Here is an 11,109-nt window from a genome sequence, read left to right as displayed (position 1 = left end):
TGAGTACTGACTTTTTGTTCCTGGTCCTGATTGTTTTACTTTGTGAAATGATTACTGACTTGTTCCTGTTGTTGATTGTAGGAAGAAGAAGATGGGTTCGATGATGGGTTTGATTATGATCAATGGGAAGAAGGGGATGATGGTAGAGAAGAATATGATCGAAGAGTCCAAACCTACATATTGGAGTGTCAAAAGAAGAGGAGAAAAAATCATGACTATGGCTGTTACCATGATGGGTATGTACCATTTTGACACTTACATGAACAAAGCAGAATATAGAGTAGCAACAGAAAGTGAATTTGAATGGGTCATGAACACACTAGGAAATAGGACAACTTGCTTCAATATATTTAGGATGAGTCAGGATGTGTTTCTAAGGCTCCATAGTTTGCTAGTTGAGTCATATGGATTGAAATCAACTAGGAGGATGTCATCTATGGAGGTTTTAGGGCTGTTTTTATGGATATGTGGTGCACCTCAATTTGTTAGACAAGCTGAAAATCGTTTCACTAGGTCACTAGAGACAATATGTAAGAAATTTGATAAAGTACTACAAAGTGTGAACAAGCTAGCAGTTGATATCATTAAGCCAAATGACCCTGAGTTTAGGAATGTGCATCCTAGGTTGCAATCCCCCGATTCACTCCGTTCTTTGACAATTGCATTGGAGCAATAGATGGGACACATATTCCTGTTACAATGCCAACTAGTAAGGTAGTACAACATATGGGAAGGCATGGATATAAAGGTCAGAATGTGATGGTCATATGTAACTTTGATATGAGGTTTACTTTTGTGGTGGCGGGATGGCTTGGATCAGTTCATGATATGAGGGTGTTCAAAGATGCTATTGACAAGTTTGGAGACAAGTTTCCGCATTCACTTGAAGGTAATGACGAGTTCTTTTATGTATTATCTCATTATTACAATACTTGCCGTGTGACTTACATAATCCATCTATTATGAATGTGTAGGCTAGTTCTACCTTGTTGACTCGGGTTACCTAAACCAACCGGGATATCTCGCACCGTACAAAGGAACCAAGTATCATCACCCAGAGTTTAGACAAGGGCCAATGCCAAGAGGTAAAAAAGAACAATTAAATTATGCACATTCTTCACTTCGTAATGTCATTGAGCGATCGTTTGGAGTTCTAAAGATGAAGTAGAGGATATTGCTTGATCTACCTAGTTATCCTATGCCAAAGCAAAGTCAAATAATTATTGCGTGCATGGAAATACACAATTACATTCGAGAGAGTTTATTGGGGAACGCAAACTTTGATTTGGTTGATCATGATAAGAACTATGTTCCATTATGCGAAGGATTGTCTTCTCAAGGAAATGTATCAAATACACGCCATGGAGATGAATATCAAAACATGAATCAATTTCGTGATTGGATAGCCGATGGTTTGTTTAGTAGGTCATAGATGTGTATGAACTATATTGTATGGATGATTTTTTCGAGTGTATGAACATTTCTATAAATGTATCACAATTTTAATTATATCACATGTACAAACTGGTTGACACATATGGTAGAAATGCTAGAGCAGGGAAAACAGAAATTGTTCTTGGCGCCAGGGAGAAAACAGAAAGAATTGGCGTAGGAAGAAAGCAGAAAGTAGCCACAGTGGTGTTTTGGTGCTAGGGAGAAAGCAGGAAGCAGGGCAGCAGTGCTTTGGCGCCAAAAAAATTGGCGCACGCTGCTTGGCGCCAGGGGCAACTGGTAGGTTGGGGAGGGGCAACTGGTAGGTTGGGGAAGGGTAGAAGGATCTTTCTTCCACAACATTTAATGACTTTAGTCCATTTTAATCCAAGGAACCAAACATCCACTTTAGTTAGTCCATGGACTAAAGGAATCAAACAGGACCTAACCGGGACAACATTGATCCCGAGAGCCAGCACTTGGGGTCATGGGCCGCAGGCAGACAGGGTCGGGCTTGGCTACCCCCCACGACCGCATATGCGGTCCCGCTTGTCAGCGTCACCGCCTCCTCTGCCTTCTTCCACCTTCGCTCGCCGGCTCGACCTCCACTCGCTGTCGGCGCCGCTGCGCCGCTAGGTTAGGGTCTTCAGGCGTAGGGTTGTTGGGGAGCTCCATTGGCTCCCGATCTTAGAAAAGGGGTGGAAGGAGGAGCAGGGAAGCCCGACGGCGGAGGTGGGTTGTGGGGTGGCGCGGCGCAGAGGCGGGGACGTAGTCAGCCGGGGGGCGGCGGCTTGATAGCCGGTGGACCAGGGACTGGACGGGGGGCGGGGTGTGAGTTCTCCGGTGAGTGGCTACTGGTAGGGTTAGGGTTTGGGGCTAGGGGCTTCGGGTTCGGGTTGCCAGGGCTGTGGGGTCTCCGGTGAGTCTCGTCTGTAGAGGGAGGGCCTTAGGCGGCGGCAGACCGGCGGCGGCGATGGGTTGTAGGTGGGGCGGCGAGGCGGCAGGTGCCGTCGGCCACGCGTGGCGGAGGATTACCTGGTGGCCCAGCCGTCAGCGGCGAGTGCGTACGTGCACCAAGTCCACCACGCTAGGTGTCTCAGGAGAAACTCGTTCTGCAGCGCGAACGTTGTCGAAGAAGGTGGCGGCGTCGCGAGGAGAACAACGTCTTCTTAAGCCGGATGCTAATGGGCCTGGGTTTGTCGCCTGCCGCGATAGGGCACCGAGTCCAAGCAGGCCAATGCAAGCCCGGCCATCAGCGGCGAGTGCGTACGTACACCGAGTCCACCGCGCTGGGTATCTCAGCAGAAACTCGTTCTGCAGCAGTAGTCTCGATCTGGTCTGTGCCCGATTTTTTATTTTTGTTTTTTTTGGTATGGTGTGAGAGGCCCGATGCCCCGATACGCACCAAAAAAGAAGGTTGGAACTGGAAGACCAGCCATCAAGCAAACCATCGCATGTCCGTCCGTAGGCACTCAAGCAACTACTACTACTACTATGAACTCGTCATGACAATACCTTTTCTTCCTCCAAACAATTAATGTCTCCGTTCTTTCTTCCTTCAACGGATCCAAAGCTATTGGCAGAACGATCAGCAAAAGACTTCCTGGCTGTGATTATAGCTTTACCAAAGGAGATGCAAGCGAGAGTTGAAACCTTTTCTCCGGTGCCTATGGAGTGCAAGAAACGCAGCAGATGCAGGTGAAATGCACTTTGGCATGTGCTCGCAGAGCTCAATGTTATGCTCAAGAAGCTATTGACCATCTAGGGGAATGAAAAAGCCAGAGCCAATTTATAAAAGGCTAAGGAACCTGTGAAATGTCGTCAATGTAGACCATGAATGTCGTCTTCTGAACAAAAAAGAAGCGGGAGTGCTGAAATCCTGCAGAAATCGCGTGCGGGTGCGCTGGTTTCAGCCCGTGCAATGCGCTGTCGTACAGGGTTCCAATCTCTCCAGCCAGGTCGATCGATGCCGCGTACATATGTGCAAGTGCAATGCAGCCGGCGGTGGAGGGACGACGCTGATGATGGGCTCGAACGAATCTGCACATGGGCCGTGATGAGGCACCGAATCTGCTGCACAAGCATTCCGGACCGCAGCCCATTAAGGTGGTTCGAATTTTTCTGATTTGGAACAGCATCTGCTGCAATTCAGCAGTGTGTGTTTGTGTATGGGTCTCCCTCCCCCGAATTCAAACCTACTCCCACCGTCCTAAAAAAATAAGTCATTCTAAACAGATTAACAAGGTAGTAAAAATCATCTTGTTTGTCCCTATTTATTAGACGGTAATTGACAACCGTATGCACATGCACGTACTAAATAGGGTACAATGACTTGTGTTTAGACAAATTTTAAATCGACTTGTTCTTTTAAAATATACAAGAGATGGAAGAACGAAAAGGATCAAATACATCTGAGAGATGGAGTAATAATGTAAAACAATATCCATTCAACGTCAACTCTTACAAAAGAAAATCCATTTAAAAACGACAATTAAAAGAAAACCTGCATAGTACCATCTTAAATATACACTAAACCTAGGCATAACAATGCTAACGTACTACGGATCCAAGATATATTTTGCCGTTATCTCTTTCCACCACCTCGGTTGGCCTGACGTTTTTAGGACCCGTCATTTCTTGTAGCTTTTCACCTTGGGCACCAATTCTAATGGCGACCAAGTGCTTGTTCACACCGAATGGGAATTCATCCTTCTCCCGGTGCAGTGCAATCCAATAACCTCCATTTTTATCTGGTCTCACATTATCTGGATATCCGGGCAAGTCGGCAAATATCTCGGATGTGCCAGCCTTGGGTCCTTGGATCCAATACCTAAGCAACTTGCAAGGTCCAGTGAGCGCTACAATAAGGTGGGTCCTGTCATCACTGATGGCGATGCCATTAGGGTAAGTCACGCCAGATTGGAGCACGGTGCCTTGTTTGGTCCGCGGATCGTACTTCATGATACGTCCCGTAGAGTCTCCGGACGCGGTGACCATCTGGTGCTGTGATCGTTGGTAAGTCTTGCTACTGTCGGTAAAGTAGATGTCGCCGGTGACCTGATCAACGTCCACCCCGTTGGTGAAGCGGAACGGCCCGCCAGCGGCTCCCGTGGCCAGCACGGTCGCCTCCCCGCCGCTCGGCCTTACCCGCATCAACCCCATGTACGCGTCCGCGATATAGAGGTCGCCGGAGTCGCGGTGGAACCGCAGGCCCAGCGGCCGGCCGCACGAATTGAACTCTCCTTGGCGACCGGCGGGAGCTCGGACGACGGCGCGTCGCAGCCGTTGTTGGTGTAGCTCGGGCTGTAGGAGAACGTCTTCCAGCCGCCGCCGTCGTACCTCAGCGGCCGTCCGAGACGCTGACGTAGGGCCCGCCGCCGTGGCCGTCGAACGCGACGCTCTCGGGGCCGACCGCCAGCGTGTCGGTCAGCTCCAGGCGCTGGTTCTTGCTCGCGTCGATGGGCCTCGCTACGACGGCGGCAGCAGCAGCAGGACGGCGAGCAAGGTCGCCAGCAGAGGCAGCTTCGACGTCCTCCTGATCATGGTTGTTGTCACGTCGATTACGATTTACGAGTACGCCGTGTGGTTCCGTCTTGCTGTAGTTGGCTGAGCGTTGCCGTTGTGTTTGGCTTGATGGCAAAGGGCCCTGCCTCCAGTTTTATTTGGGGCTTCTTCAGGCGTCAAGTCCGAATCGGGTGCGGCACCCGGCACAAACTCGGACTCGATTTTCCCTCGGCAAAGGAACAGAAACGGGCTCATAATCTGGATCCCTTTTTCCATTAAAAAATGGTGCAAGTACTATGTTACCGCGCAATTTTCACAAGCAATATGATTCATGAATTTCATACATGCAGTCAATTATAGCCTCCTAGCCAAGCAACGAACCGAGAAAGTTGAAAAAGAAGAGTGCGCTAATAAATCACAGAGAAGTAGGGCACTTGTAGTGTTTCTCTCAAGAATCTGCAGCATGCATTTTTGTACACCATTGTTTTGAATACATTCAGAAACACGTATCTATACAGATATGAGGAACCCTTAGCCACATTATTCTCTATTGGAGATGTAAATATAATAATTTTTAGTAAATACATTTTACAAGGAATCCTGAAGAATCAGTAGAGGTTGGAGAGATATCTTCAGTATGGTTTTTGCCCGGAGAACATGATGAATGACCTCTGAACCTTACTGCTGTAGTTAACAAGGCCACACGATTTGCACAAGTCCTCCAGCTCTCCTTCGGTGAAGTAGTTGTAGCTGGTGTTAACTGGTCCAACAATCTGCAACACAAAGAAGTAAGAAATAGATCAATTATATAAGCTCAGTTAAGCAAAGGAGCAAAAAAGATGGCCACTTACCTGTCTCAGTGGCCTTAATGCTTCAACAGAGAATGGGTTGTTCCTGGGAGATGATAAAAAAGTTGTGCCCACAAACACACCACCGGGTCTCAGGACACGGCTTATTTCAGCTACCTGACAATTAGAAAGCAGTAAAGGGTACCATTATCATGCGTGGATTGACAGTGTTGGATGGCAGTTGACTAACTGTACTCTTACAACTCTGATTTATGAGTTTGCCAATATGTAATGTCATATTCAGTTAAAAACAGCATGAATATGATCAGGAAAGCTGTATGAGAAACATGTACGGGAAATTTTATCACTGCTTAATATCGGATAATGGCCTTCCAGGCTTTCATGCTTCTATGTGCTTTGTTAAAATAATTCGAAATGGTCAGAATGGAGAAAGTAAGAGTACAGTTAACATGCATCTTCATCTGCTATCTTTCTTACGAAACTAATCTTTAACCATTGTATACTTATGGTTGAGGTTGACTAGAAAAAAAAATTCTTGTCAATTGTAACTATAAATTTGTTACGCATAACATAGGCAGAACTTTCAGGTAAGAAGTTACAGTATTGTGCTGTTACATGGTGAATAACAACACAAATATGATATTTTAATGAAATATTTACATATCAAGAGTGCAGATGATAAAGATGATGTACCGCATTAGACGGTGATGGCCAACAATGGATAGCAGCTCCAGCATGAATGGCATCTACAGAACAAGAAGCGAAAGGGAGCCTTGAAATATCCGCTCTCACAAGTGCTAGATTCCTGCAGAGTCAATAGAGGAAGACGGTGTTTGCGATGGCTTGATCTTGGAATAATGCTAAGTTCTTGACTTACATAAGGTAATCTGGAAGTTTTACTATAACGCTTGTGTGAAAAAAAAGTTCTCTTCAGAGTAATACGGATCGAAATAATGGATGTACTGTTGATTACAGACTTACAGGTCAGCACAGTGTTCAGAGCAATTGATATTAGTATAGTTGGTATCAAACTGGCACAAAATCTTGGCTTCCAATGAATAACACAGTGATACCCAGTAAACCATATAATTGATAACATGTTTGGGCTAGTTTGTTTCCATCAAGAAAGTTCTTTGTCCTTCCCTAACTTCTCCATAGCTAGTTTGTGAGTATGAAGTGGTACTGGTTTGGAAAATTATGGCTCCTAATTCAACTCCAAACCCCTCTTATTCTGCATCCATGATCCTACATAAATTTTTCTATTTGAAGTATGCAAGCCATTTCTTTTAGTATTATTGGGAAATCTCAAAACAAATGGCAAAACAAAAAGATTCAGAACCAGGACAGAGATCTTACGCTTTGAGGAGAGTATCATCTTGCTTAATGAATTCATAGCATTGGCGGAGCATATTCTCAGAGAAGTCCAAAGCAATCACAGCTGAGTATGTCCCAGATTTTGCAAATTTCCTAGTAAACAAGCCACTGCCACAGCTGACATCAAGAAGGATACCACCAGCAACAGGTTGGAAATAGTCTTGAGCCATTTGAAACTGGATCAGAAGAGGGGCATGCATAAGAGTGCGGAGATTTTACTAGATGAACTATTTACGAATCCGTATGAATTAAAGAATCTTTTGTTGCAACAGAAAAACAATAAATACCAAGTGCTTACTATCTAAAATGTATTTCTTATTGAATCACAGGAAAGGCTTTTATAACTTGTTGTGCAGTAACACTGTGGAGTTGAAGATGAAGCATTCCAGCAGAAAAGTACCTCTTCATCAAGACCAGGAAAGCCACTCCGATTGAAGTTTTGACGCCATCCTCTCTCATAAAGAAATGACACAAGCGGACTCCTAAAGAGCTCAGTTCTAGCAGGCTTCTGTTCGGTATATTCTTTTGTCCCTGAAGTCACAGTGAGGTCCAAGAAGATGTCTTTGCTGGTAAATGACTTGTTGCATTTTGAACACTTGAATCCTGACCTATAAATTGCTGGCCTGGGGCATGCATAACCCAAAAGGACATAAATGTCAATCAAGCCAAAACATTTGCTTGAAGATAAGCAGAAACGGACTAGGACATACAAGTTTATGCCTGGTGGGCCTTTTCTTATCAATGCTTCGTAGCAAACAGGGCATGCAAACACCTCAGTTTCTGAAATGCTATTCTGCTGATCTTCCGTTTCCTGTAAAAAATCCATCGCAAAGGTTACAGGCTCTCCAGTTTACATGGTACAAATGAAGACAAATTGTTAGGGACGAACCCAAAAGTCCTAGAGAATTGGATATCAGGGTCTAGTAAGAAAGAACAACCCACACCACAAAACAGTAAATCCAAAAACAGCATCCACCAGAAGTTATCAAAGACCCTCGGAAAAAAAAAAAGTTATCAAAGACATCATGTCCCAGCATACACCAGGAGTCGAGCATCAGAAGTAGGAACCACTGCAGTCCCTGCTTTCCATTTAATTAGTTCTCCTGGAAGCTCGTTATCCATGATTTGGATGTACCAAAAAGCAGACCAAGGTGGTTTTAGGCAGATGCCTGGGTTCATGTGCACGGCTTAACTTGATTATCCAACGCGACAGCTCTTTGGTGTGAGCCTGAACACTGACAAACTACCAGAAATATGGATCGGCAGCACCTAAACCATTTAGCTCAGCTATAAATCTCACCAGCAGGAAGCCTTAACATTACCCTGACAACCGACCAGAAACACGGATCGATGGCACCTAAACCATTTAGCTCTATAAATCTCACCACCAGGAAGCTTTAACATTACCGTGAAGGTCTCCATTTGCAGCAGCACTGAAGAACGCCGCGCTAATGGACCTGGCACTAGGTTGCTTCCAGCTCGGCATAACCGCAAACACGTGGTGGGCAAGGCAACCAGTCCGGAAGCAACCACAAGTCAGCGCTCGACAAAATCGCTATGTACAGCCGACGAAGGGAACACGTACCGGCTCAACGGCGACCGCCGCCGCGGCAGCTGCGGCGCGGAGCGAAGGGTACCTGGGGCGGCGGGGACGGGGGCGGCAGGGGCCAGGGACGACGCAGGTGCTGCGGGGGAGCTGGAGCGAGGGGTGCGGGGATGAGGACGCGGCTGCGGCGGCCGCCCCCGCTCGCACTAGCAGCTCCATGGCGTGCAGCGCAGCGACCCTCGAAGAGTTCGGCAGGGGCCTCCCGGGCTAGCGAAGCTGCGTGCTTGGGTTGCCGAGCAGAGCAACGGGAGCGCTCGCCTTGTGGTGGCAGCGGCTACGGCGTGGCGCGATGCGCGCCTGTTCGCGAAGGGGAGGGGGGACGCGTGGCGAGTCGTGGGCTTGTCCCTTCACAATGGACTATGGTTGCGTTCGCGCGCTTGAGATTTTTTTTTAGGACTTCCACGTGCCTGGCTGCAAAAATCAATTTATACAGTTTTTCTTATGGACAATAAATAAAACTTATAATTTGAAACGAATACAGTATCAAATAAGGTCTACAAATTGTTTATTTGGTGTGAGATGTTTTTTTGGTGAGCTCTCGTCGCCTCAATGATTATTTTAGAAACCTACACTTACTTAGATCATGTCTGGACAATGTTAAACATGACGGGCTCTCGCCACGTTTTATACAATGTACTTTTAGCAAGCTATAACAAGGAAAATGAATTGTGCTCCTTTTGTCGAGATGTGGCGACGCCATGACTCAAGCAACCAACCAAACGCCGGCGTGAACTGCGGCACAGGAGTTGTGGTGAGACGTGGTGTTGTGTGGCTACAAAACAAAACAAAAAAACTTAATAGTGCTGCTACAATCACATGTTATCATAATGACGTTCTTTCACTTATTATTTTTTTCATACCATCAGTTTGTCGATATATTTAATTAAACCAGTGATGAAAGTCCGAAACTGTTCACTAATATAATCATGAAAATATCCGCTATAAATGTAATCATGAAATTAACATATCAAATTAAAACATTTTATGTCCCAATTAAAAAATAAACTAGAAATATCACGAGGCATATCTTATGTCTCTCTCATTTTATCTTTCATTAAGTGATTGACATGTGAAGGTATTCTTACGCGTTTGCCACTCATGTTTTCAAATCGTTTTCCTACTACGCGTACACATACTTAGAGATGGCAATGGGTACCTGAAACCCGAAACCCGTTAGGTTTTTACCCCATTAGGGCACGGGTGTGGGTCAATTTTCGTACACATGGGTTTGTTAATAGGCACAAATCTCTACCCGATCGAACCTAGTGCATATTGTCATTTTATTTTGCAAATGTACAATGAACTTGATGTCTCCCCCCTTTACTTCCTAATTTGTCAAATGGTGAATGTGTTGGTGGTGGGTGAGGATGTTGCTTGCTTGTTATTATAGTGCTTACGTGTATTATATATGTGGTGGATTGGTGACTTAGTGCAATATTGTGGTCACTTGATTATACAACTTGTTAATTGTATTTTATTCTCTCTACGAATACTTTTTACAAAGAACTATGAACTTGTTGCTCATCACATAAATATTGGACTATGAACTCATTGATCGTTATGATAACTTGTTGATTATGAGAAGAACTAGTGTAGAAGAGGTGAAATCCATGGGCAACCCATAGGTACCCGCTAACCCGATGGGTACGGGTTTGGGCAAAATTTTAAACCCGTCATGGGCATGAGTTTTTTAATGGGTTTAGATATTTTTCATGGGCATGAGTTTGGGATGGCAAAACTCAGCGGATTTGTGCCCGTTGCCATCTCTACACATACTTCTCCCACCTTGGCACTCTTACAAACGCCTGCCTCACCTCATGTACACCTAGGGTAGGATGTCGAACCAAAAACTCGTGAGCTGGCTTGGCTTAGCTCAACTTGGCTCGGTGAAATTTTTTTAATGAGCTGAGCAGTTGTTTTTCTCATTTTGTTAATGAGCTAGCTCAAGCCAGCTTGCAAACTTCCCACGAGGCAAACGAGCTACAACATAGGGAGCCGAGCTGTTGAAGCCGAGCCAGCCGAGGTGCTACATGCATGGTGGATATTAGAACTTTATAATTACTTTTTTTTATATTTCTCATATGTTGAGATGATAATCCTAGATTAGCATCTGGCTCGCGAGTCTAACCAGCTGGCTCGAGCTACTAATGAGGCGAGTTAGTTTTTTTACTTGTTTTGTTAATGAGCCGAGCCGAGCTGAAGCCTAGCCAAGCCAACTCGGTGTCCAGCCTTATGTACACCCATACAACTTTTCTAATACTATTTTTCTTTGATTGCAATGACATAATGTTTAAAAAAATGCAATGGCATAATATTTTTTTCCTTTGCAAGACGCACACCTAAAGACTGAAAACCGCAAAGCGTTCCAGTCCAGCTAGCAGTGAT

The 11,109-nt window shown here is 45.3% G+C and overlaps 1 protein-coding gene and 1 pseudogene across 2 annotated transcripts; both read right to left on the bottom strand.

Moving 5' to 3' along the window:
• Positions 1–3,981: 3,981 nt before the first annotated feature.
• On the bottom strand, positions 3,982–5,417 carry LOC101763932 (annotated as a pseudogene).
• LOC101753249 (uncharacterized methyltransferase At2g41040, chloroplastic) lies at positions 5,344–9,020 on the bottom strand. Of its 2 annotated transcripts, none has more exons than XM_004965685.4 (7): positions 8,704–9,020; positions 7,829–7,929; positions 7,519–7,741; positions 7,101–7,294; positions 6,438–6,549; positions 5,787–5,900; positions 5,344–5,708 (listed from the first exon to the last, which is right to left on the bottom strand). In XM_004965685.4, exons 1-7 carry the CDS (start codon positions 8,881–8,883, stop codon positions 5,568–5,570), a joined length of 1,065 nt encoding a protein of 354 aa, XP_004965742.1. In that variant the 5' UTR covers positions 8,884–9,020; the 3' UTR covers positions 5,344–5,567. The 2 variants fall into 2 exon arrangements, with proteins under 2 accessions (XP_004965742.1, XP_004965743.1); XM_004965686.4 differs by having other exon boundaries at positions 8,526–8,766.
• Positions 9,021–11,109: the final 2,089 nt, after the last annotated feature.

The sequence above is a fragment of the Setaria italica genome, chromosome IV (assembly GCF_000263155.2).
Source record: "Setaria italica strain Yugu1 chromosome IV, Setaria_italica_v2.0, whole genome shotgun sequence".
Taxonomy (NCBI): domain Eukaryota; kingdom Viridiplantae; phylum Streptophyta; class Magnoliopsida; order Poales; family Poaceae; genus Setaria; species Setaria italica.
Note: the sequence above shows the minus strand (reverse complement) of the source record. Positions and strands in the feature narration are given on the sequence as shown.

Bases quoted from the DNA above. Each gene is read 5' to 3' on its own strand.
- LOC101753249 (XM_004965685.4), bottom strand. From the start codon at position 8,883: ATGGAGCTGCTAGTGCGAGCGGGGGCGGCCGCCGCAGCCGCGTCCTCA. The intron at 5,901-6,437 runs GTACATCATCTT...TCTAATTGTCAG, and splicing joins GGCCATCACCGTCTAATGCG to GTAGCTGAAATAAGCCGTGT. The intron at 5,709-5,786 runs GTAAGTGGCCAT...TTTGTGTTGCAG, and splicing joins CATTAAGGCCACTGAGACAG to ATTGTTGGACCAGTTAACAC.